Source organism: Ambystoma mexicanum, chromosome 12 (genome assembly GCF_040938575.1).
Source record: "Ambystoma mexicanum isolate Mex_15411 chromosome 12, UKY_AmexF1_1, whole genome shotgun sequence".
NCBI lineage: Eukaryota > Metazoa > Chordata > Amphibia > Caudata > Ambystomatidae > Ambystoma > Ambystoma mexicanum.
In genome coordinates, this window is record NC_090936.1 from 621,368,727 (window position 1) to 621,396,712 (window position 27,986).

Sequence of the window (27,986 nt, forward strand, 5' to 3'; positions counted from 1 at the left end):
GCATTTTGCAGGAACATGTCGGAACGGACCATCAAGGACCGACACTTTCGTCTCTCCTACTGGCTGGAAGGAAAGAGCCCGTCAAGTGAGAAGAAGTCCGAGCGGTCTTCTAAATCCTGTGAGGGCGCCCCGGCAACGGGGGCCCAACAGAAGGCAAAGCACCGCAAGTCTGCGGGCACCGGGAGCGCCGAACGGTCAGGCTCCTCGGCTGCCAGGCAGGGCGCATCCTCCCCAGCGCCATCAACCACGAGCCAACGCTCTGGCTCAGGGAAGAGGAAGGCCAAGAACGCAGCAAAGCTTCTGGTGAGGCCCCGGTTGAGCTCTAAGGATCCGACCGCGGTGGAGTGAAGCGGTGACCCCCCACCCCCCAAGGTGAAGGCCACAGGCCCACAGAAGGTGGTAAAGGCCTTGATTCACCCGGCCAAGGCCTCTATTTAGGAAGTCGCGGCGGCCCGGCGAGGGTCTTAGTCACCCGTCGCTTCCGGAGCCACAGGACAACTCGGCGGCCATTTTGTTGGCAATACAATCCTTATGTTCGGAGATGAGGACGAGATTGCCCTTACCACCGACGTAGGAACCGGAACAAGGCTCGACGGAGGAGCCAGAGCCAGGCCCGGCGGGAAGCCCCCCAAACAAGAGAAGGCGGATCGATCCAGCCCCACCTTTTCAGCCCTCGCGGCCTACTCAATCTTTGCCCACATCCCCCGTCGCTGGGGATGACACGGGAACGGACACGGCCACGACGGGTACCGCCGGCGGTGATGACGGGACAGAGCTCCCATCGCCCCGAGCTCGGGCCTCTCCTCCCGACGAGATCTGATCTTTCCATGCAGTGATCGCCAGGGCATCCAAGCTTTTTCAGCTCTGCCCCAAAGAGAAGGAAGGAAGGTTTCCTTTACCAACGGCGCGAGGCCAAGAGGAAGACAGTCCTCGCGGTGCCTCTGCTGGATGACATCTGGGACGAGGGTCTCACCCTTCTCAAGAACCCGTCTACGACGCCTGCCAAGAGGGATCGGTACGAGAAGAAGTACCAGGTCCCCGACGCAGCCCCTTTGTGCCTTAGGGCGCAACCGACCCCTGACTCGGTCGTCTCAGCGGCAGCCAAGAAGAAAGCGGGGGGGCATCGGGCTCAACGTCAACTTACCCGCTGGACGGCGAAGGAAAGAAGCTGGACGCAATGGTACAACGAGATATCTCGTTGGCGGCAACAACGATTAAGGCGGCCAACGCCCTCACGATCGTGACCCGCTACGACAGGGAGTTATGGTACAAGATCGCCCCCCTGTTGGACTTCCTACCGGACGACAAGAGGGCCGAGGCTCTGGAGATCTTGCAAAAGGCAAAGTGGCGTCGGACCACGCCATAACTGTGGCAATGGACATTGCCAACACCGGTTTCTGCCAGCTAGGCAACAGCGTTTGCCTTAGACGACGAGGGTGGCTCAAGGTGACGGATTTCCGCCAGGACGTACAAGCCATGGTTTTGGACATGCCGTTCGACGGGAACAATCTGTTTGGGATAACAGTGGATGAGTCCCTCCAAGCCATCAAGGCGGACACAGAGACAGCTAAGGCCCTAGGAGTTCTCTGGCAACGAAGGCCGTCCTTTCGGAGCACCAGAGGCAAGCAGGGTGCCTCCAAGGGATTCGGCAGTGGCTCCTCCATGTACCGCCAAGTGGCCCGCTCCTCATCGCAGGAAGCCTATAGAGGACGAGGCAAGTCAGGTGGACCCCGCCGTCATCGCCAGGGAGGCCAAGGCGGCAAGGCGTCCTCCAAGCAAGATTGAACCGGCCGTGGTGTCGGGCCCCCACCAAAGCACCCCGGTGGGAGGCCGGCTGGCAAAGTTCGTCAGCGTGTGGGAGTCCATCTCCACCGACCGTGGGGTGCTGGACGCCCTGGCCCAGGGGCACGCCCTCGAATTTCTAAAAAAGTGCCCCCGCATTCCACCCGTGGTCAGGAAGGAAAATCGCGTCCCTCAACTGCTATTGAAGGTAAGGGCGATGCTCAAAAAGGGTGCCATCGAGCTCGTTCAGAAGAGGCTGCAGGGCTCTTGAGTATACTGAAGGTACTTCCTTGTGAAAAAGACCGGAGGATGGCGACTGTCAGGATTAATCAGGTGAGTACAAAGGCAGCGAATATGGCAAGGGAAATGTGCACAAAATCGCACAGTGAATAACCTTGAATCAAACAACGTGCACACAAGAACCACGACTCATATATACTAAAACCCAGGAGTGCAGATAGAGTGAAACAAAAATACCTATATATGAAAAGGGATGTGGGGTAAGCACTTAGAACCTCCTTATGACTGAAAGGAAAGTCGGCAAACTCCTTACCCACTATGCTATTACAGATACTGACAGCGCTAAGCCCACGTAGAGGGCAAGCAAGGACAGGATCTGTGTGCTGACACTCTGGATGATACTGAATAAGGAACTTAGAAACAGTACTCACGAGAACCGGAAAGACCACTTGAATGTCAGTAAATCCACGAACCCAGTTGATCAAACGGGGACCCAGAAGGCTATAACAGCAATGGGTGGAGGATAACTAAATACCTAAGACCTAAGTCAAGGGGCAAGTAGGAATTGTGATTAAAGAAATAGTGAGGAAAACAAAAGGCATTCACACAGGGACTAGTTACAACAGCACCCCACACCTAAATAATCAAATGGGAAATAAATGCAGAAGTGAAATGGAAAACATGGCATGGATCCCAATAGGAAGTAAGGATCAGGAGCAGGGAAAATGATATCACAAAAGGAAACCTTACCCACCCATCCAAGGAGAAAAGGCAGGAAACTAAATCTAAAAAAGGAAAGACTAATGCATCAAGTTTTTCAGTAGCAAAGGACAGCATCAAAGAAACAGAAAACACAGGCAAATTGGGCTGCATCAAAGGGTAAAGCACAGAGAAAGGCTGCCTGCAGACAGAGGAAGACAGAAAAGGAAATCCAGAAAGCAGAAATCGTGAATCTGAAATCCAGGGCGGAGGAACAAGAAACAGGAACTAGGAACTAGGCACAAAAGCTAGGAACAAGGGACTAGTCACAACAGGAACACTGCAACAATGACCAGCGCTGGACTGAAGCAAACTGAGGTTTTTAAAGCTGCTTAACGAGCACACCCATCAGGTGTGCCGCCTGCTGCACCTGCAGCCACAGGTGTTGCCTATCCTCCACCCAACCTTGTCCTGCAAGGGAGGAGGTGAAGCAGTGAGCCAGGCATTCTGGGAAGCATAGTCATTTGATTAAAGTAGCATGCTGGCTGCCAAAAACCTGGAATGGATCCGGAAGGGAAGTAACTTGGAAAATAAGGTTTTAGCGCTCCCAATTCATCATAGCACTGTAGCATTAGGTTCGGAGGAAATGTCCAGTAGGGAATAAACCCCAAAACATGCCCCCAAGTGGCGGGAACGGGAGCGAGTTGTGACAGCGACCCATCCTGGACCTGCGACGACTGAACAAGTACATCAAGGCACAGAAGTTCCGGATGGTCACCCTCCAGCACGTGCTGGGGCAGCTGGAGGAGGGCGGTTTCCTGTCGTCGTTGGATTTGGAGGATGCATACTTTCACATCCCCTTTTTAAAAGGACACCGAAAGTTCCTCAGGTTCGTGGTCCAAGGGCGGCACTACCAGTTCAAGGCCCTCCCGTTCGGACTAAAGTCGGCACCCAGGGTATTCACCAAGTGCCTAGCACCGGTGGTGGCGCGGCTGCGCCTGCAGGGGATCCACGTCTAACCCTACCTGGACGTTTGGCTCATCCGCGCAAGGACAAGGGAGCTCGCCGGGGAACACACAGTGAAGACCGTCCAGCTACTCACGGGCCTGGGGTTCTCCATCAACTTCCCCAAGTCCCACCTGGTCCCCTCGCAAGTTGCACTGTTTCTGGGAACCAAGCTTGACACAGTGGCGCGTCTGGCCTCACCGTCTGAGGAAAGGACAAAGGCCATCCTAGGCAAGGTGCAGCTTCTGCTGGCCACGGACGTGGCCAAGGTGAGGTCCATCAAGTCCCTCCTCGGGATGATGTCCTCTTGCATATATCTCGTGCGCCTGTGCAGGCTACGGATGCGCCCTCTACAGGAGTTCCTCGATGCCCGCTGGATAAAAGCAACGGGCAGCTTCGAAGACAGGATCCCTTTCAACTCGACCTTCCGTCGAGCGATCCGGTGGTGGGGCACCCGCGCTCCTCTGGCGGCAGGAACAGATTTTCAGACCCCCGCCCACCAGGTGACGGTGACGACGGATGCCTCCCTGGAGGGGTGGGGAGCGCACACCAGGGATCTTCACGCGAGAGGCCTTTGGCTCCCGGGGGAGAAGCCGCTCCACATCAACATCCTGGCAGTGTTCTGGGTCCTTTCTCCCGTCCCTCAAGGGCAAGGTAGTGAGGATCTTCACCGACAACACCACCACAATGTTTTACATCCGGAAGCAGGGTGGAACCAGGTCCCCAGCCCTATCCAAGGAAGCCCAGGATCTGTGGCATTGGGTCGTTGCTCAAGGGATGTTTCTGGTGCCTTTTCATCTGGCAGGGATAAAAAAAACACCATCGCCGACTCACTCAGCAGATAGCTGCGCTCGTGCCACGAGTGGGAACTATGACAGGATCAAGTGGACCGACTCTTTCAGCGATGAGGCAAACCCCAGATCGACCTGTTCGCGACGGCGACAAACTCCAAGTGCCAGAGGTTCGCCAGCAGGTTTCCCCAACCGAGGAGCATGGGCGATGCTTTCTCATTCCCCTGGGACGGCCTGTTCCTATATGCGTTCCCTCCGTTGCCGTTGCTGCTCCGACTCATCAACCAGCTCAAGAAGTCCCGGTGCAGAATGATCCTCGTCGCACCGGCGTGGCCGAGACAGATCTGGTTCCCGGACCTTCTGGACTTGTCAACGTCCCCACCAGTCAAGCTGTCGACGGACGCAGATCTTCTCTCCAGAGAAGGAGGTGCCATTCTTCACCACGACCCAGAGTTGCTGAACTTACAGGCCTGGCTCCTGCAGCACTAGAGTTTGGAGGGTACGATATCCCGGCCGACTGCAGAGAGGTTCTTGCGAAGGCCAGGGCGTCCTCAAGTGCTACGGACATAAGTGGAAGAGGTACCCTATCTGGTGCCGGGCACCGAAGATTAACCCTCTGCGGATTACGGTCCCTCAAGTGTTGCTGTACCTACTGTCGCTAGCCAGAGCTGGACTATCTCACGCTTCAATCAAGATACACCTGGCAGCGATTTCCTGATACACCAGGACTAGAGGGCGGTCATCCCTGTGGTCTCATCGCCTGGTTAAGGAATTTATGAAAGCACTGTTTCGATCATTCCCGCCGGTGAAGGCACCAGCCCCGGCGTGGGAGCTCAACGTGGTGCTAACCAGGCTCATGGGTGGGCCATTCGAGCCGTTGCATTCGGCCCAGTTGAAGTTTCTGTCGTGGAAAACGGCGTTCCTGGTGGCCATCACCTCCGCACGACGCGTGGGAGAGATCCAGGCGCTGTCATGCAAGCCTCCATACCTGACCTTTCACGATACGAGGGTAGTGCTGAGGACGCACCCCTCCTTCATGCCCAAGGTGCCATCGGACTTCCATCTCAACGAACCCTTGGTGTTACCAGTCTTTTTCCCGTCGCCGGCCGAAAGGACTTTGCACTCGCTGGATGTACCTAGAGCGCTGAAGTTCTACGTGGACCGAACAGAGTTTTCGGAGGACATCACAGCTGTTTGTGAACTTTGGACCTGTGAAGCAAGGGAAGGCTCTCTCAAAGGCTTCCATTTCCAGATGGCTCTCCGGCTGCATCATGCACTGTCATCGGTTGGCAAACCGACCGTTGCCCGGCCGTCCGAGAGCCCATTCGACCAGAGCTATCGCTGCTACCACAGCGTTCTTGTCTGGTGTACCCCTGCTGGACATCTGCAGGGCTGCTACGTTCACGAGAGTTGCACACCTTCACGAGATTCTACTGCGTCGACTGGGATTCCAGGGGGGAGTCCAGGGTCGGCCAAGCAGTGCTGCGCAACCTGTTCGCTTAAGGTGAGCCTGGTTAGGAGGTAAGAAATGCTTAATGTTGAGTTTTGATGTAATGCTTAATGTTGAGCCTTTGCCACTTCCCGTGGTTGTGCGTATGTGTACTGCTATGTATTCTTATATTCATGAGCATGTTAATCCATGCCAGACCCCATGCTGGAGAAGAAACAAGTTACTTACCTGTAACTGTTGTTCTCCAGCATCGCTCTGGCATGGATTCACATGCGAACCCTCCCTCCTACCCCTCTGCGGCTCTTCACCTGGCCATGCTGCCACTTTACGTGCTACCAAATCTGAGGATGGCTGCCAGAGGTGGGGCTTAGGGAGAGGGCACTCATTGGCTGGAGGCAGTATGACCAGAGACGAAACTGATATTGATTTTTTTTCTTTACCGAGGATTCCCGGCCTGAAGAAGGGAAATATTCATGAGCATGTGAATCCATGCCAGACCCTTGTAGGAGAACAACAGTTACAGGTAAGTAACTTGTTCCTTCTTTTAAGCTTCAATTCTACTGGGACGAAAAAGAGAACGTGTGGAGTAGATTCAGGTTCACAAAAGAAAGATGAAAAGGAACAGCTACTTGCGCAGGGGAAGCACAATGGCTATGTTGATTTAGAAAGGGGATGAGCCTGGAGAAATTAACAGAGAGCCCACATATTTCAAAGGGGGACACATGCTGAATCCAGAGAGCAGCAGAGGCAAGAAGAGAAGCATCTTACAGTGGGAGGCGACTGAGAGCTGCCAAACGTGCTACCGTCGGTAGCAAGAGGGCCAGGCGAGCTGAAGCCAGATGTATGGCATACTAAAGCAAAGCAGGAGCAAGAATCCTAGATCTGTGGCGTGACCACGAGGAGCTTGTGGTGAACCGGAGGTCCTCAAAATGACACTGAAACCATTCTGCCTTGGCAGGTTAAAGAAAAGCTGGTAACCGAGAGACTGAAATACCATCCACGAAAAACCAAGAGAGGAAGCGGGCGAGAAGACCCGAGACTCCAGAGAAAGAGGAATGGATGCCGATCCTCCTCAAACGTGAACCCTGGTGATGTTAACCCTCAACCCTATAGGTAACAGGGATAACGGGAGACCCAGGAGAGGATGTGAGAATCCTTATTGGAATGTTCATACTCGTCAGTCAATAGAGAGAAAACAATGTGAGCGAATGAGAATCATTGTTGGAACACTCATATTCATCTCAGTTTAAAAGGAATCCTTTTACAGCTAGTACAAAGAGAAGTGGAAGAGATCTATTTTGGAGAGAATACAATTCGTAATGATTTGTACCTTTTCCATTTGCCCACTGATCCTATGGGGCTGAGAAAAGCAATGGATATCTTTTCCAGGAACTGTGACCTATGGGCTCGAAATTAATTCTAGCAAAACTAAGGCTGTGGTTTTCCAGTAGAAGTTTTCTAGGACTGGTCAGTTGAATATTGAGTTTGATAATAAAAAATTAGAACATGTGGTTAATTACAATTAGCTTGACCTGAGGTTTCATGAAAACTCTCAATGGTCCTCCCACATAGACTGGGATAACCTCATTTTCAACAAATACAATGGGGCAGTGAGGAAGCTAGTTGCAAGAAACGGAGGAGGTGCATTATCCCCTGCCCTGGAGGTCTATAACATCCAGGCTAGAGCATCAGTATGATACGTGGCAGATGTTTGGGGATATAGTAATGTAGAGATCTTGCAGTTATAGAAAAATAATTTTTTTAAGAAACTGCTTTCTCTCCCAGTTAGTACCCCAAATGTACCCTTACACATGGAGGTAGACCTCAACATGATTGCTGACGAGGTGGGCCTAAGACCCTTGATGTACTGGATCTGGGTATGGGGGACACCAGGTCTAATAAATTATAGAGACGCCCTTCAACATGTAATGTCTCTAGAAGGTGGTCTCTGCTTACCTTAGCTGGTACATGTTGAGAGAAGACTGTTGGCATTAGGAATCAGCAACCTTTGGGAAAATCCCCACCAAATTGATGACAGAACGAAGGGTAGAATCAAACGGGCAGTTGATGATAATTATCTTTGTAAGTTTGTATCTGCATGTGAACATCTATCTTTGGGACCACAATATTTGACATAGAAATGTTATTTTGGGTATGAAAAATTATTTGATTATATTTCGCTTTCATACGCTCGTACCCTGTTTTAAAGTTTAGATTGGGAACCCTGAATGTCGCTAATTTTTCCTGTTCCTGGGAGGGATTGTCTAGCAGCATTTGTGCCATCTGTGCAAAAGGAGAGGAATCCATTACTCATTTTATGTTTTTATGTGAAGGATATAGGAATCTGAGAGCTGCTTATCTAAAACCTTTGATTATTTTTCACATCAGTAGAAGAGGAGGCGTTTAGCTTGTGCAGGCGGTCTGCAAATTTAGGTTTAGCATACTATGTAGCAAAATATGTGTATCTAGCCTGGATGAAAAGAACACGCCTGCTTAAAGGTGCTGATTAATAACCGATTCTTCTACAGCACCCGGATCTACCATCAATTAATGTCTATTTCCCAACCTGAAGCAACATACGTACGTACTATTAACTTCGTTTTATCTATTTGCTGTTTTAGAGACATAATTGGGATTGCATTTCATAATTTTCTCATTGTATAGAACCACATTCAATTTTAACGTACTTAGTAAGCATCTTAACATTGGATATTAGGCATTTTTAATCTTCTATAGTGTTTTAACTGTGACTATATCCGTAGTGTGAAAAAACAGTTTTACAACCTAATCCCCAGGGATCCCGTACTTCGGTGGGCAGGGAAAGGCCATCGCTTTTGGATCCTGACCCTGGTGGTGAACAAGCAAGGGAGGACCACCTGGGTAGGGGATCCTCGGGGATTTGGGGAGAAGCACCTGATGGGGAGACATAGTATCCCCCTTTTTCCACCGCCCATCTAACCCCTGTCCCTATCTATTTTATGGGAAAATACAGCACCCATAATTCCTCCCCCTTCATACTGACAACACTACTGAGCCAAGGAAGATGAGGAATGAGGCCAGGAGGATTAGCTCCAGTGACTTGCAATAGCCCTGTCCCTTTAATGAGACCAGGCAGAGTCGGGCATGTAATCCTAACTACACACACCTGCCACTTGTTAGCACTCCCTGCCAAGATAATAGGTGGCGCGCAGAGGCACACTCTGAGAGAGGCTGGATACAAGAAGGATCAGCTTTTCCAGGGCTGATGCGAACCAGGCTATCAATGTTGGATGGCCATAATTTCGGAAATCCTTTAAGCGTTCCAAGACTGAAACCGAGAGAGAAGAAAGGAAATGCCTTCAAAACGCTCAAGGCAGCCCGCTCCCCTCCTGGGTTAACGATGTAGTCTAGGAGGAGAAGAGGATCTATTGGTAATGGCCTTGACTGCTACATGAAAGGCGTTGAACAAAGAACCCCAATTAACATGACCAGTGAATTATCGAAGGCAACAAAGGCCCGGTTTGTGTACTGTAACAACAGTTGAAGGTTGCACGTGTGCTGATAAAACACATAGTGGAAAAGACAATTGCTGAATTGTGGTGGTACTGCGGAATTGCAGATTCGAAAGTCTCTGAAAGGTTTGAAGTTGTTATAAAACAGGAAACGAAGGCATGAAAGTAACCGCGATCCCGAATGAAAGTTGATTGAGTGAAAAGAAAAGTGTATGAACTTTAAACATGCCAAGAGGGCAAAGTAAAGAAATAATAATTTTAAAAAAACTACAAGTACCAAGCAGCATTTTGTTGCGAGTTGATGAAGATTGTCAAATTGTTTAAAGGAAGGTCAAAGTGTTCATGCAGAGGTCTATGTAAAATCCTTGCTCTTTCGAAAGTCGTCGACAGTTGAAAGTTGTCAGAAACGAAATGTGGGGAAGGGAACCCCACAAAGCGAAAAGAGGGGTTTAGCCCAGTCGGGGGAGACCCATGTGACAAGTGAAATTGCAAAAGATTGTGAAAAGGAAGACTGGCTCGAGCCCGGCAGAGGGAAGCCTGTGCTGAACTGTGGTAAAGTAAAAGTCAAGAGTTGAACTGTGCTTTTGAGGCAAGGCGGACGAAGCCTAAAGGACCTGTTGCACTATCAAAAGATTGAACCTCAAGCCTGAGCTGTTGAATTGTACCAGTAAGCCAAAGTGGGCCAGATTGATAGAACTGTGGCATCCATCCATTTAAGAAACTCTCGAGACCCTGTGCTTCTGAACGGGAGGGAGTTGTTATCTAAGCCATTCTGACATTTCTTTTAAGACCCTATTTTTCCTTTTATATCCCTTTACACATTTGTAATTTGAGAAGGAGGGCAAGGTTCGTTTATTTTAGTATGGGCCTTTTTATTTTGTCTAGACTGACTTGTACTTGTTTGTTATTTGTTTAATGTTCGAGACTACTCCCATTCTACAGTTGGGGCCAGTTAGGAATTCTCCCAACCTTATCAAATACAAAATAAAGGTTTTTGAAACTTGCACCTATTGTGTCTCTGTCTGCTGTTGATACCATGCCTTCTGTTCTGTAAAGTGTACTAATTACTTATTGTGTAAATCTTCGTAACCAATTGTTTTTAATTGTTGATGATTTCAAATATTGTACACTGTAATGTAATTATGTGCAACTTTTAGGGCTTTATGCTGAAATAAAAAAGATGATGGTTCATACCAAGAAGGATGTGATGAACCAGGAAAGAGACATGGAAACAGAGGTGTCATGTTGATTGTTATAGACTTTTAGTCAAATAATAAGAGGGTTGGAAAATGCCTCGCTGTTCCTGCCCTAAGAGGTGTTTCCCTACCTCAACCAAAACTAAGGGTCTGTCCGATGTCAAGATGTCCAAAGCAACATGTTGTGTTTCTGAAATCCTATTCTGGCCCTCAAATAAAAGTAACTCTAAGAGGGTATGGGTAATGTCTTTGGATTGAAAAGTGCACCCATGTTCAATTTCATCAAAATATACGATTCCAACAAAAAGGCTTCCACTTAGATGGTGTTCACAGGTCCTGGGAATGTCTCCCTGCCCCACGTTTCTTTGCAGAAAAAACAAAAGTTCCAAAATGTAATCAAATTCTTTATAACTCAAGAAGATAACTTCCTCTTCCTGATAGTTGCAGTTCATTTCTCAGATTTGCACAGTCCCAAGGGCATGGGTCTTCCTTAAGACCCTTTTCAAATCATTGACTTTGCTTAGTATACTTCCCTGCCAGGACTTTCTCACACAGTTCACTTGATTTACACTCCTCGGGGTATGGATTCTTCCTTCTTCCTCAGGATTCCTTTCACACCATTGACTTTGCCTGGTATTCTCCCCTGACAGGACTCTTACGCAGTTCACTTAATTTACAATTGTGGGTCTCATGTTTAATTGTAGACTTCAGCCTTTGCCATGCTTCTGATATCCAATTGGCCAGCAATCCTTTTTAATCACGTTTACTATGTCTGCAACCCTTTCCCACAGTGCACGGTTCTTGCCGTGGAGCGCTTTGGCGTCCCACCTTTCCCAGCTGGGCTCACCAGTTATGTGCGGCCCCTCAGACATCTTTCACAGCCTTCTGTGGTTGTTGCAGCGCTCTGGTACATATGTAGTGTCTCGTCCTTCTTCGCTCTTCGTTTGGCTGCTGCGGTCTAGAGCCAGTGTTCGGCTGTACCTGTGTGGGCAACACAAGGGCTCTGGTTCTCCCGCTTCTTCTTGGCTTGACCGGCAGACAGAAGAAACAAAAGCCTAAAATGGTAACAAATGAACTTGGCAAACTAATACAAGTAATCACTAGAGATTACCTGAATATCATCCATTAAAAGTGGCTGAACCATAAGCCAATAAACCTCAAAGAAGGGAGACATTCCCAAGACTTTCTTATTAAAAATAGTGGTAGAGTCAGATAGGTTACAGATGGGACGGTTTCATTTATAGACCTTCACTGACAAGCATCTTAGCTAGTTTTGTTAGGTAGGGTTGCCTTGTAGAATAGGGAAAGACGGGCATGATTCATATTCTTTAATACATACCCAGTGAAATGTCTAACTAGAGTCCATGTCCTTCTTCTGACCTGCCACAAGATCTAAAGTCTGTGGCCTTATCTCTTTCTCTCTCTCGGCCTTCCTAAAAGACCTAATGGGTTGCCTGGATGTTCTTTCTCTTGTCTTTTGAGGGTTAACTCCTCAGATTTCTCTCTCCCTCTCATTATCCACCCCCCCACACCCCTCCCTTGACTGATTTTACTCATCTCTCCTATCTCCACCCTCCAACTGGTCTCTACTCTCTGACAAACACACTGCTTCCTAGTCTATCTTTCTTTCCCCTTTCACTCTGTCCCCTGTTCTTGCTGCTCTATCTCTGCTCTCCTGTCTCCAACCATCAACTCCCTCCTGGTCTTTCCAACTACACCTGCCTTTACACCCTGCTACCCTCATGTCATTCTTTCTTTCATACACACACTGTGTCTCACACCTACTCTTAAACCCCACTTCACTGTATCCTTCCTCCAGTAAGTCTCTCTCTCACTCACAAACAACTCAATTTGGACCACCCTCTCTTACCCAATACCTTACCTTCAGTCTCTCACAGCATTCCAACTGTCTCCCTGCAATCCTCCCCTGCTACACCCTCCCCGCTGGAATCTTGGCTGTCCTCCTCTGCTCTCGACCTCAACTGAACATCTTTCACCCGGCCCTGCACCTGCTAGCTTTTTATAGACCAACTTACCCAGTTGTGGAGTTCTACTGGCTCCCATTGGCTTAGGGAATCTCTAGCTGAGCTAATCCTTGCGGCCGGGACTTCCCAGGAAGTCTTTAAGAAGGCTTATAGACATGCCCCCTATATCATACAGGTGAGAGGCAGATCCTGACAGTAGAACCTGCTGGAATTCAACCTTTAAGGTTGCATATAGATCTCTGCAGCAGGAGAATTGGCCCACTCAACTCTTATCCATGCAGGGTTTACGATACTGAACATGTGCTCTTTGTGTATCCCTTCCTTGTAAACTGTTTTTTATTTATATGATATTAATTTGTGCTGCACATTCAGATGCAGCTCCAGAATATAGCCTGTTGGCATCACTGGGAAGGAATTTAGAGGCTGCATAAAGAAATGCTGTTGAGTTGAAGTTAGTATGAACTCATTATTTATTTTGCATACTTTAGAGACCATGGTAGAAAGTCTTACACTTTTGATATTTGGCATATAAGTGTAAACTCTCCCCCAATGTGTTATTTTTCACCTTTATTACTTTTGGCAAACCTCTGATCCTATAGCATTCCTTAACCCAAAAGCATGGCCGCATTTAGTAGTTTGCAACCGTATTTGTTTTAACTTCTGGTGCACAAAATAACGATTGTACACTAAAGCCTGAATGTTTAAATTGCGAAGAAAAGTTCTGCCTTGCGCCCACCAACCTATGCCGAATTCAGCAGTTGCAGGCATGCCAATCTCCTCTTCTCCTCATCATATATACCTTCCAGGACTTGCGTTTCTCGTTCTGTTGGTTAGTTGCCGAACCTGACCAGAATCCCTGAAACGTTCAAGAGCTTATGTTATGGGGGGTAAACCGAGTACACTAAACAACTGTCATGACTCGATGGGCTCGCCCCTTCTGGAGATCTAGGTTACTACAACGCCGCGTTGCGCCGTCCATTTTGTCCTCCAACATGACCTTGGCATCCTTTCTAGCCGCATAGCGGTCTAGTCTCCTGGTTGCTATAACACTGCGTTGCGGCATCCATTTTGTCTTCCAACATGGCGCTGACATCCTTCCAGCTGCATAGCGGTCTAGTCTCCTGGATCCTTCCCGGCGTCACTGCAGATAAGCGCCGGACTCAAACTCAGCTGTGCGTCTCAACGCTCAAGTTTCGGAGCTCAGCGCATCGTTGTTTGTGTCCTTACCTTCCAGCCCTTCCATTTAATTTCCCTTCCTGGCCCCTTGCCTGTCCTCTCCGCCAGGGCATCCTGAGCGTACCCACGCTTCTTCCTTATTCTCATCCTTCCTGGATTCCCTACGGATTGAACTGCCTGAACTGCTATAGTACGGTACCTCTGGTACTTGCCAGCCCAATCCTGGCTGACAGAGGAACGCCAGGAGAGGCGCGTCCTTATCTCGGCGATACCCGCACTAAAAGAAAAGACCAGCTTCCCGCTACACAGAAAAGGAACCCCAAGAGTAAACCGGTGAGCCCAGTTGAACGTGACAGTTTGAGACGCCCATTGATTGACGGCGGCCCCAGCATGGATGCTACCATACAGAACCTCCTCCGTGGCATGCAGGAATTAACTACAGAGGTACAAAACCTCAAGGCGGAGAACGCTGCCCTAAAACTAGTCTTGTCCAGAAATTCAGCCCTACAAGAGAGCGCACTTACAGGCGGTGTGGTTGACAAATATGACGGGAACCCCAAGACACTGCGCTCTTTTCATGATTCCTGTTTGGTCCACTTTACTTTCAAACCCTGCTATTTTTTCCACCCCTAGGGCAAAGGTTGGATTTGTGATAGCTCATCTCTCAGGAAATGCACTGGCTTGGGCCACGCCTTTAGTGTCAGCTGAAGACCCACTCCTGAACGATTACAATGGTTTCATCTCAGCCTTTAAAACGATGTTTGACCATCCAGACCAAGTATTTTCGGCTCAAGAAAGACTCCTGGAATTTCAACAAGGAAACCAGGACATGCTTACCTATGTCACTCGATTCAAGCAATTAGCCAAGGAGGCTGATTGGAGCACAGAAGCCTGTTATACCCTGTTTCATCGATGTTTAAATGAGGAAGTCAAAGATGAGTTAGAGTAGCCCACCCAAGTTCCTTCCAGGCTCGTTTAGACCTCGCTCTACAGATAGACTTCCGGATTCAGGAAAGACAGGCTGAAAAGAAGAAATCAGGTAGCCCTTTTCCGAAACTAACACCAGCGTATCCGAGCCCCAAGGTATCCACTCCGTCATCCCCAACAGAACCAGAAACAATGTAGTTAGGAGCCTTGCGCGGACCTATCACTTCAGAAGAACGGATGTGCCGGATCAACAGTAATCTCTGTATGTACTGTCTGTACTGTCCGTCATCTGGTAAGAAATTGCCCCATAGCTCCTCCAAGATGGTTGGGAAATGCCAGCTTCCGATCCTAAATGGAGCACAGTTTCGGGAGAAAGAAAACCGCTCCGCCTTCTCAGCCTCAACCAGTCAACTGCTCAGATCCTCGCTGCTGGTCCTTCAAATCACGCTCACTCCTCAGAAAGACAAGGTCCTTCCAGCCTTGGCCTTGGTTGATTGTGGGGCCATGGACCTTTTTTCTTGATGATGAATGGGCCAGACAGCATGTCTTACCCAGGAAATCCAAGGAAGTGGTACAAGCAGTCGAAGGGATTGATGGACGCCCCATATCCTCTGGTCCAATAACTGAACAATCCACACCGCTCCTACTATCCATAAATAATCATCAGGACTTCCAACAGTTCGACATTATATGGGCAGCTCATTATCCTGTGGTTTTAGGCATGCCTTGGTTACAACAACCTAATCCCTTCATCAACTGGAAGGCTGGGTCCTTGTTTCTGGGATCAGAACACTGTTTAGCTCATTGCCTGAAAGCAGCCCCTACTAACGAACAGTACCATCAACAATATATCACTGTGTCCAATATAACCCAAGTCCCTGAAGTCTACCATCAATTCTCAGATGTTTTTTCTACAGCCATAGTTCAATGCTTACCCCCACATAGGCCAAAAGATTTTGCCATCAACACTGTCCCGGATGCTGTTATTCCCTTTTGGAAGGATGTTCATCCTGTCGAAGCCAGAGGTTAGCCTTACGAGAGTATCTTGATACTAACCTGGCCAATGGAACAATCTGTCCTTCTAAATCTCCGGTGGGTGCTTCCTTGTTCTTTGTCCCAAAAAAAAGACTCCAAGGAACTCCGTCCTTGCCTGGATTACAGAGGGCTGAACCAATATACCATAAAGGATGGGTATCCATTACCACTTTTTCAGACATCCTTGAAGCGTACGAGGAGCTGTACTGTTTACCAGACTGGACTTGCGGGGAGCCTACCATTTGATCAGAATTAAGGAGGGTGATGAGTGGAAGACAGCCTTCAGAACACCCTTTGGTCATTTTGAATACCTCGTCATGCCCTTTGGTCTCTCCAGTGCTTCCGCTGTCTTTCAGCGCTTTATGGATCAGGTCTTTTCCGACATGTTATTCTTATTTGTCAGTCTACCTTGATGACATCCTGGTATTTTCCAAAGATCTAACTACACATCAAGAACACGTTAAGCTGGTTCTGCAATGCCTACAAGAACATCACCTGTTTGCAAAACCTGAGAAGTGCGTCTTTCACGTGTCCTCTGTATGGTATCTGGGATTTGTCATAAGTCCCGAAGGAATAGCTATGGATCCATCCAAGGTCACAGCTATCACCTCCTGGCCTGTTCCCTCCTCGATCAAACAGATCCAATGCTTCCTGGGGTTAGCCAATTTCTATAGAAAGTTCATACCGACCTTCTCTTCAATTGTTCAGCCCATTGTGTCATTGCTAAAAAAAAAAGAACACCCGCTTTCAGTGGGGCGACAAACAGGATAAGGCTTTTCGGACGGTAAAGGACAAGTTCACCCAGTGACCCATCATGAGTCAACCAGATGTTACCAAGCCCTTCCTGGTAGAAACTGATGCTTCCGAGTATGCAATAGGGGCTGTGGTAAAGCAGGAACTTCAGGACGGAAGAGAGCATCCAATAGCTTATCTTTCAAGGACCTTGAACCCTAGTGAGATACACTATTCCGTCCTAGAAAAAGAACTCCTGGCCATCCATCAGGCTTTTAAGGAGTGGCAACATCTACTTCTAGGAGCCCTACATCCAGTGCAAGTAAGGACTGACCATAGGAACCTCCAGGTGCTTCAGTCCATGGAATGCCGAAATAGTAGGCAAGCCCGATGGGCCTATTTTTTTGCTCAATATCAGTTCCACATCCAGCACACACCGGGTAAAGGGAACATCCTAGCAGACGCACTCTCCAAAAGACCCGACTATGTACCAAGCGAAACACTACCTTATCCCAGGCTATTGCCAGACTCCGTGATAGTAGCCCAAGCAAAAACATTGCTAGAGGACATGAGAAGTGCTACCCCCATTCTACCCTGTGGAAAAACTACATGGACAATAACCGATGGGCCCTACGGTCCGAAAATGGACTCCTTTTTAAAGGCTCCGATCTTGCCATTCTTACTCACTCCTTGCAAAGGAAGGTTATTCACCTCTGCCACAACACCTTATTCTCAGGACATCGTGGAATCAAGACAACCCTCTTAACTATCAAAACGAACCTTTGGTGGCCGAACATGTATGAAGATGTCAAGACCTACATTCAGACCTGTTCCGTTTGTAACTAAAACAAGACGGATACCAAAAAACCAGCTGGACTCCTACTTCAACCGGTGCTACCATCTAGGCCCTGGGAATTCATCGTCACAGATTTCATTGTTGATTTCCCTCCTTCTAAGGGGCATACCACCATAATGGTAACTATTGATCTCTTCTCCCACATGGCCCATTTCACTCCCTTGCCAAAGTTACCATCAGCTCTTGAAATGGCTCGGATCTTCATGAATCATATTTTTAGACTCCACGGACTACCTACTAAAATCATATCAGACTGGGGATCACAATACACTTCCAGGTTCTGGAAATATGTTTGTCAGTTACTAGGGATCCAACGTGCCTTGTCATCTGGATACCACCCACAGACCAATGGAATCACTGAAAGGGTGAATCAAACTTTAGAACAAAACCTCAGATGTTTTTCCGCCCAGTTCCAGGATGATTGGTCAGTTCTAATACTAGTGGCAGAATTCGCCTAAAACAACTCTGTACATTCTACCATCGGAACCACTCCATTTTTTTGCAGTAAAGGGTTCTATCCCTCTACCATACCCTCGAGTGTTCCACGATCTAGTCCAGCCCCTTCGGTGGACTCCATTTGACAACGGTACACAAGGTCGCTAAGGATCATCTGGAAAAGGCCCGGGCTGACATAAAGAAATACACTGATGCCAAACGTAGACCTCCCCCTCCCTATAAGGTCGGGGACAAAGTATGGCTATCCTCCCGTTATCTACCCAGACACCTACGTCCCAACAAGCTTGCACACCGATTCTATGGCCTTGAAACACTTGTGTATAGGCGCATTATAAATGCCATATCATATCATAAGTAAAGTGATTAACCCAGTCGCTCTACAGCTTCGTCTTCCTACAACATGGGAAAGAATCCATCTAGTCTTTCACTCTTCCCTTGTGAAACCATACCATCAATCCACCAGTACAACTCCTCGTCCCCCTCCTGTTTGTGTAAATGATCAGATCGAGTTCAAAGTATCGAGGATATGTGACTCTAGGTACAGGGGGGGTCGGTTACAATATCTGGTGGAGTGGAAAGGCTACCCGCCAAGTGATTGCACGTGGGAACCTGTTGACAACATCACTGCCCCCCGTTTGCTGTCCATATTTCATCGGATACACCTGGGCAAACCTGGTGGGTCGGGGTTTCGGAGGGGGCATGCTGTCATGACTCGATTGGGCTCGCCCCTTCTGGAGATCTTGGTTACTACAACACTGCGTTGCTGCGTCCATTTTGTCCTCCAACATGGCCCTGGCATCCTTTCCAGCCGCTTAGCGGTCTAGTCTCCCGGTTGCTACAACACCACGTTGCGGCGTCCATTTTGTCTTCCAACATGGCACCGACATCCTTCCAGCCGCATAGCGGTCTAGTCTCCTGGATCCTTCCTGGTGTCAAGGCAGATGAGCGCCGGACTCACTCATCTGTGCGTCTCAACGCTCAAGTTTCGGAGCTCAGCGCATCATTGTTCGTGTTCTTACCTTCCAGTCCTTCTATTTAATTTCGCATCCCATTCCTTCCTGGCCCCTTGCCTGTCCTCTCTGCCAGGTCATCCTGCGCATACCCACGCGTCTTTCTTATTCTCCTCCTGGTCCTTCCTGGATTCCCTACAGATTTAACTGCCTGAACTGCTATAGTACGGTACCTCCGGTACTAGCCAGCTCAAACCTGGCTGACAGAGAAACCCCAGGAGAGGCGCGTCCTTATCTCAGCGATACCCACACTAAAAGAAAAGACCAGCTTCCTGCTAAACAGAAAAGGAACCCCAAGAGTAAACCGGTGAGCCCACTCGTTGAACATGACAACATTTCGTAGTTGAGGTTTAACAACCCTTTTCTTTCTGCGGGCAAAAACATGTTGGGTGTTCTACTATGAGTCATCACAGTGTACGTTGAGAGGGTTTACCGCTGGAGGCTGGTGTTTGGAGTTCATCAGTTGCAGCCAGTGCCTTTAAAATACTCATCATCTGAGATCCAGTACGCAAGGGTATGATAAGGAGAGAGAACCTGATCATTATTGTACTCTTCCGCAGAAGAGAGAAAACCCAACATTGGGTCCACCTCACATTTCCAAGCTCTACCACAGGCACAGTTTCCCTCTTCCCAGACCATGATGAAGCATTTCTGCCACCAAGGCCAACTCTCTACGTGTTTGCAGTAGTAAACGCATTGCTCAAGGTAATCTTGACGAAATACCTTGATTAAACATTTCAGCTGACCTTGTCTTTCTCATTGTTCCAAATCAATTATAGAGTCACAAAAAATAGTGTCCCACCAGGAAGAAAAGGTTGGTCAGCCTTTTCCCCATTATTAGGTGTGAAACTGAATTTGCAATATCACATGCACCTGCACCCGTATTTCTTTAACTTTTACTGCTATGTTGGAAACTAGCAGTATCTAATATAGCCCATTCCACCTGGGGTCCAGCACTGCCTTATTTTAGTGCACTTTGATGAAAACAAAGTTCCTGGGCTTCAGGGAGCATCAGGTTCCTGGTTCCTACAATAATGCCTCTTGTACCTGCATGTTCAAATACTTCATAGGAAATTCACTTCTTGCAATATACCAGTAAAACCTTGTCTACTACGTTTGTTTGAATAGGTGCCTTTGAAGGGGCACGGCATGATGCCACTTTATCCCTGTTACTGTGCAGACCTTTGCCATTTTGTCTTTCCACTCTTCCCGCAAATTGATGATCTCTGCAGTTGAGTTCCTGCTATAATTTTAGTGTGGCGCAGTTATTTGACCACTCGTTCCATGAAATGGGTCCCCCTGTCGGTGTTAATGATGACAGGCATCCTAAATTAAGACACAAATTCTTAACAACTGTAACGGTGTCGGCCTTGTGGCATGTGTAGGCTTCCACCCATCCTTAGAAAGGGTCTACCAGCACTAACGCATGGTGGTAGTAGTTGAATATTTGGTGTTTAAATCAGCTTGCATGTTTGAGAAGAGTCCAAAAGGCTGTGGATGTTCTCTTTGAGTTGCTTAAACACTCTTCCCAATATAATTTTTCTGTCAGATTATGCCTTCGCTACAAAAGGCTTGAGCTATAGCCTACAAATCAGGTGTATACCAGTCTTGATTAAGGGTGCTAATCACACCCTTCTTTCCTAAGTGGATGAGTTTGTGTTAAACAATACCTTTTGGGGCGACAAGGCAAACTCGTCTATCCCACCAAAGTTTATCGTAATGCAGGCGACAACCCATCCTAGACCAGTACCCTTTTTCTGACTTTGGGGCAGCTGCTTGAATTGGTGGTATGGAGGGTTCTGTACCCGACTCTTTACTTTTACTACATATTCAGCCTGAGGTCCAGATACAGTACCTGTTTAGCAGCAGCCTCTGGAAAAACGTTTCTGAGGAAAACCTCATTATTAGGTGCCTCATGTGCTGCACATTTTCATGATCCTTCACTGTTTGGGTAGCATGGCATCTAAATTGTCATGATTGTTTATATGAAGTGAGAAATCATCTTTGCTTCCACACCTGACCAAAGTTGTGCTTCTGTGCTAGTTTACATACTCTGGTTAGGGCTACTAGTTATGCAACCTTGATGGAAAACACATTGGATAACTTAATACTCGCCCCTATCCCTAGAGTGAAAAAAACTGCATACCCTGCTATGAGTTTCCCTGTTTCGTCTCTAGAGCAATATCTGTCAACAACAGATCCCAAGTCGGGGTTCTGTAAAGGCACATTGTGAAGGACTTTTCTTGGTTGTAAATGTTTGTCTGTGATTAAGGCACAGGTAGAGGGACACAGTAACAAAGAAGCTGGATTCAGGACTGGACTACATGTTGATGTGATGTTTGAGGAATTCAGGAGCAACATGTCATACTTAGTTAAACGAGACAGCAAACAGGTATTGCACCTTTGTTTTCAATAGCACTGTAACTATGGCATGTGGGACACCTACATCTAACAGACATCCTAAAATAATGCCACTACATACCTGAGGCAGGGAGGAAATCCTGCAGCTACTGGATCTCAAGTTGTATTATAATAAGCAAGTGGTCTGTGCTTCTCTCTGCATTTCTGTGTAAGGATGCTTCTCCTTGTGACACTCTGGGATTTGTGCTTCTCAATAAACCAGCTACCTTTTGCCTAAAACATGGGACTATGCTACAGTCCCTTGTTATAAGACTCTTGGTTTACTTCCATAGCGGCAAATCTGAGTAGTGAGGACTGATCTCCTAGCTCATCCTACAATCCTTCAGAGAGATCTCCAGTATCCCCTTGGAGCCTCATCCATTTGAAGGAATTATCGGTCAGGTGCCCCATCCTCCTATGTGTCTCATACTTTCCTCACAATGCTCTGACTTCCCATGCAGACTATAATTCTGCCTGCCCCTCGAGCTTCTGCAAGAACCTGCTATACATTAACACATTCACAACAAGTGAAGTATGGGAAAAGACCGAAACATAACTAGCACAGGCGGCAAGCTTCCTCAGTATGCGTCTGCTCCTGTTTAAAGCTAATTTTGAAAACATTGAGATGGATGTTGTTTAGCTTTTCAGAAGTTGTGACCCAGCAGATTATACATCCTCTGTGGTCACGAGCGTGATTGCATGCCCTTTGTCCCTCTTAAAGATGGATAATCGACCAATTATGAGAACTCAAATCAGTTGAATATTTTCGCACAGTTTTTATTTGCACTTTGCAAAAGACCATTTTGCTTTTTACACCTCAATAGGTAGTTGAATGCTTTCTGTTGAATTGACCAAATAGGTCCTTCATTTTAACCTCATAATACTTGGAAGTATGGAATCCCTTTGTTCAATATTTTGGGAAAATGTATAACTATTTTATTCAAGATAATGGTTTACAATGTGGTATTTTTTTTCCTCTTCTCTCTTTATCGAGGTTTAGAGACATTGGAACCCGAGAATGTAAGAAGGTTTGAAAATTGTAATGAAGCATCTGCCAAGAATCTACTGAATGCAGAGGGGACAAACGGGCTTGAGCACTCAGCTGCACAAGTTGTAATTGTGGATCCTGAGGAGATCGAAAGAACTGAAAAATTGGAGGATCAATGTGTTCTGAACCTCCAAAAAGATGAGGGGAGAGAGCTGGCTGAAAACTCTGTCACAAAGTTTGTTATTGTAAATTCGGAGGTTATACCGTTCGTCGAAGGAATGGTAGATCCCTGTCTTCTTTCTCAACCTGAATTCAGCAACACTGAGGGCTCCGGTGCACCAGTAGTGCCCGTGGAATTTCAGAGTAGATCAACAATTGAAGAAAGTGAGGATTGCTTTATTGTGAATCACCCTGGTCTTGGCAGGAGAGAAAGTACTGAAAAGCCAAAGGCAGGGTGTGTGACTGTAAATCACCCTGAATGTGACGATGTTGAAAGCATAGAAAGCTTGAAAGCAGGGCCTGTCACTGTGGAGATGGGGAACAAATCATTGATTGAAGAAGAGGATTGCCTAATTGTGGATCTTCCTGAACATGAGAAGAGAGCAAGTATAGAGGGCTCCAAGGAAGAGCAGTTAACTGTGACTCCAGAGAGTATCTCAATGATTGAACATGGTGATTGCCTTATCATAAATCAATCTGAAAAGAAGAGTGGAGGGAGTGCCAAGAACTCTGAACATGTGGGAAGAGGGCGTGCAGAGGCAGGGTATGTCTCTATGTTGTCTGAGCATGTACGAAATGGTGACCAATGCTGTTATACAGGTGTCGTAGATCACAGTGAACTTGAAAGCATTAAGAATTTTAAGGCAGGGAGCTTGACTGCAAAACCAGTAAATGTTGAAAAGGTTCAAGAGGAAGACTGTTTTATCATGGATCGAACGGAACACAACAGCAAAGAATGCATCGAGAACTCAAAGTCAGAGTGTGTCACTCTGAAAGCAACAGTTGAAGGGGAGAATTGCTTGAATGGAGTCCAGCTTGAGCCCGAGAGGATACGGAGCTCTGAGAACCTAAAAACAAAGGTTGTTGCTGTTCAACCTCAGGGTATACAAAGGAATGTAGGATGGAAGGAGAGTTGTATCGTTGAAAAGCCTGACTCTGAGACACGAGAGAGCTCGGAGAACTCTACAGTAAAGTTTGTCTCTGTGAAATTAGAGAGAGAAATGATTGTAGAATGGGAAAACTACTGTGACGTGGGTCCCCCTAAACCTGAACACACTGACAAGTGTAAGGCAGGGCTTGCGACTGTAAATCAAGACGTTAGGTCAACAATAAAAGAATTGGAAGATTCCTCTATCATACATCACACTGGACATAGCAAAAGAAGACGAATGAGAAACTCTGTGGCACGGCTGGTTACTGTAAAACCCGGGCGACAGTCGAAGAATGAAGAATGTGACAGACCTTCTATTATGGACCACCGTGAAACTGAAGAAAGCACTACAAATTCCAAGGCAGGGATTGTGACTGTCAAATCAGAGCACATACAAAGTGTGGAGGCATATGGGCATTCCGATATAAGTCCTTCCCCCAAGCTTGATCTAGAAGACCGGCCTGATTATTATAAATCATCATTCATGAATGTGAAAGGAGACATGCCAAAGATCAACAAATGGGAGAGGCAATTTACTATGGATCACAGTGAACTCAAGAGTGGAAACTGTACTGGTTACTCTACAACAGACATTGTGACTGTGAAACCAGAAGAAACAGTGGTTGTAGAATCTGAGAATTACTGTAAAGTTGGCAGCCCTGAACCCAAGAGCACCAACGACTGCAATGCAGGTGTTTGGACTGTGAAACAAGAGAGCAAGTCAATGGTTAAAAAGTTGGGGCGTTCCTGCACCTTAGATGACCCCGAACCTGGTAGGAGAAGAGACATTAAGAATTCTGAGGCCGGGTTGGTAAGCGTGAAACCAGAAAGACAGACAAAATGCGAAGGCAAGGAGATGCTATCTATGGAACCAAAGAGGCGGGAATGTGCAGAGAACACTAAGGTAGGGTTTTTAACTATGAAGTCTGAGCAAACAAGAGGTGGTGATCAAGGTGATATCCCCTATAAAATAGATGCACGTAAAACTGAGAGTAGAGAATACATTAACAACCTTGTGTTAGGGTTTGAGAATGTGAAACCAGAGAACATGGCAACAGGTGTAGAATGGGAGAAATCTCCTCTCACAGCACCCCCTGTGCCCAAAGTGAAAGAGCGCACTGGGATCTGCAGCGCCAGTTTTATAGCTGTGAAATCGGAAAGCATGTCAAAGAGTGAAGAGCAGGAGAGATTGCTTCCTATTGATGACCCTGAACCAGAGCGGAAAGAGAGCACAGAGATCCTAAAAGCAGGGTTTGTGAATGTGAAGTTTGAACACTCACAAGATAATAAAGAATATGAAAATTCCATTCAAATGAGTCGCCTTGAACCTGAGAACCAAGTAAACAGTAAGAATTGTAAAGAGGAGTGTGTAACTCTGAAACTAGAGAGAATGTCAAAATTTGACAAATTGAAGGATTTGTGTATTCTAGATCCACGTGGGCAAATAGAAAGCATGAAGAACTCTAAAATAGGATTGTTGAGTCTAAAACAAGAAAGTAAGGAAACCAGTGAACCAAGTAAGATTCTATCTGCTACAGATCACATTGAACCAGACAGTAGAGAGAGCACTGAAAACTCTAAGATCAGGGTTTTGACTGTGAACAATGATAACATACAAACAGTTGAAGAATACGAGGACCCCTATAGATTGGATCACCCGCAACCAGAGAGTCGTGAATCCAGTGGAAGTACTGTGGTAGGGTTGATGAATTTGAAACCAGGTTCGATGTCTTCAATTGTAGAATGGAAGGCTTCCTGTACTACCGACCAGCCTCCTTGTGCGAGAGAGAGCTCTGAGGCCCGTAGGGCAGAGTTTGTAAAATTGAAAGAAAAGAGTTTGTCAAAGATTGAAGAATGGGAGGGGCCATCTACAAGCGACTGTGAGGTGTCTAGTAGTAGAGAAGGGCTTGAGCCATTCCTACCTCTTGAGTCACATGGAAGAGAATACAATGCCTTATCCAATATAGCGGTCACTTTTAATGAGACAAGTGCCACTGTACCATACCAAGCCCATGCAATCAATACCATTGCAAAAAATGCATTTTCTGGAGAAACATCCCTGCCTACAGAATGCCAAACAGAAAAACAACGTTTTATTGTTGTAAACAATGAAATTATACCTGTCGCTGAAGAAGTTGAACAGAGGTTTATCGAGGATCGTCAAGGTTCTGAAAGTATGGAATCTTCAGATGAGTACGACTTCTTCAGTCCACGAGGATCAGGTATTTAATATGTTCTTTGGGGGAGACCAGTATTTTCACCATTTAATTTGTTTTGGGTGGGGATACATATCTGACCCTTTTCGTATCTGATCAATCTTAATCTGGCCAATGATAACCTTGTGAAATCTCCTTGATGAATGTATGTTTTCAGTCTCTGCAAGGATTTATCTGCTTAAGGCTCAGCTGTTATTCAGACATCTTGATGCTTGGATGAAGCACACTGTTCATTGGTTGATTATGGTGGAAATGTGACCCAAGATTATGGATACAGTTATGTTTTATTGATGTACGTTGTATATTGAGATGTTTTTTCATGCATGGTCTGGTAACACAGGTTAGGTGAGTGCATAGAGAAGTTGGCAGTGGGGGAAGTCTGTGAAGCGTATGAGTGGTTGGAGAGGTGGGCGAATGTTTGCCAGCATGTTGCAAGGAAGGGCACTGGTTTCCGGGATGACCTGAAAAGCAAGAGGGCAGAGATGATTGAGATGGTTCAAAGTTACAGAGGGTGTCCTGAATGATTTGTCTTTTTGGGAGACCTTGGGCCTCATTATAAGTCAGGCGGTAAGGGGTTAACGACGCCGGTAAAGGTACCGGCGTCGTCAACCCCGTACTGCCTGATTACGAGGACCCCTCGCGGGACCCGCTCTGCACGTCTGGTTTTACCAGATGTGCAGAGCGGGTCCCGCGAGGGAAAGAGGGAGCAAACAATGGGCCGATTACGAGCGGCCCGTTGTTTTCTCCTTCTCCCATTCAGCCCTATGGGGGCTGAAATGGGAATGGGCATGGTCCGGTTCCTGAAGGAAGGAATTACCGGGCCCTCCGAACTCGGAATGGCCCGGTAATTCCCCATTCTGGGATCCCGGACCCGATTTTGGCGGCAGCCTGACGGCCCTTGAGTTTAACTGTGGGCTCATGCTCCTGATGTGTGAACTCTTACTGGTACATAACTAGACATTGGATTTTTCATATATCTGGGGCTTGGTATTGGATATCTTTTGTAATTGTTTAACTGGTTTCATGTAACTGTTTTTAAAGCTGGAATTGTGACAGAGTTACTTTCCACTTTTGATTCCAGTGTATTTCTTCCAAGTTCTCTGAGCTGCTCAGAAAAAGTCTTCAAACTGTCTCTACCCACAACCACAAAAATGCATTTATTTGGTTTTCTGAAGAGAGCCAAGTGTCCAGTATCGCACAAAATGGAAACCGACACTGGTTTTATGTTATGTTATGTATTTTGCATTTATATAGCACCTTATACCATTGGTATGGTCTGAAGGCGCTGGTAGGTTGAACGCCCTCGGGAACCGAAGTTCGGATCAGTAGAGAGAGTAGAGAGAGTCAAAGGTGCGTGTGAGCACCGGATATGTGTGCAGCTGGTGCGGTATTCGTGTAATAGCTGCTTCTTAGCGGTAGGTGTGGTGGTTGAGAGATCAGGAGTATGTGTTTGTTCTGGCAGGATTTATCCAGACCGAATGTGGTTGCGTTAGGCCTGAGGGGAACGCCTGGCTGGGGGGTGTGTAACCAGCAGTGTTTACTCAGAATAATGGCAATGTGCGGCAGATGTTGGTATGAGAACAGTTATACCGAATGGTCTCATAGTATCTCTGTGTTCTAGTTGAGTGGTGGTGTAAAGAAGAGGGTAAGCGTGGTGGTGTGATATAATGGGTTATATGCTCTTTGAAACGTTCCCTGCAATCAAACCATACTATATGCGTCACACAATTCTATGCACTCCAGTCTGCTCCACACACTCCGGTCCGCTCCACACACTCCGGTCCGCTCGACGCACTCACGCACTCCAGTCTACCCCATGCACTCCTGTCCGCCCCATGCACTCAAATCCGCTCTATTTACTCCGATCCGTTCCGTGTATTCTAAGTTGTTTTATGCACTCCATCCACATGTTTCACCCGTACCATCTTCATACTTCATCCTTTCCATCCATCTGATTCACATGTTTCGTCCACCTACGTCACTCGGTCCATCCACATACGGCATCTGATCCATCCAAATACGGCGCCCGATCCATTCATATACGGCACCCCGATCCATCAACGTACGTCACCTGTTCCATCCATATGTGTGGTCAATTCTATTCACATATATCATTCGTTCTATCCATATGCGACACCTATTCCATCTATATACTTCACTCGTTCCGTCCGCTCTACGCATTCAGCAGCTCTACATACTCATCCGTTCTACGCACTCATCCACACTGCATGCATTCTACACTCATCCGTTCTACGTACTCCTTCATTCTACGCGACTCGTCCGCTCTACGCAACACGTCCAACTCTAGGCACTCGTCCAACTCTAGGCACTCGCCTGCTTTATGCCCTCGCACGCTCTACACATTCATCTGTTTTACTCACTCATCCACTCTACGCATTCA

General features: G+C 47.2%; 1 protein-coding gene across 3 annotated transcripts in view; it reads left to right on the forward strand.

Moving 5' to 3' along the window:
• LOC138513920 (uncharacterized) overlaps window positions 1–27,986 on the forward strand; it is a 290,696-nt gene that overhangs the window by 75,877 nt on the left and 186,833 nt on the right. For 2 of the 3 annotated variants that reach the window (XM_069629069.1, XM_069629071.1), the window contains exon 3: window positions 22,226–25,591. In XM_069629069.1, the coding sequence (XP_069485170.1) occupies window positions 22,226–25,591 (3,366 nt within the window). The remainder of the gene's footprint in view (window positions 1–22,225; window positions 25,592–27,986) is intronic. The other variant, XM_069629070.1, reaches the window with a different exon arrangement.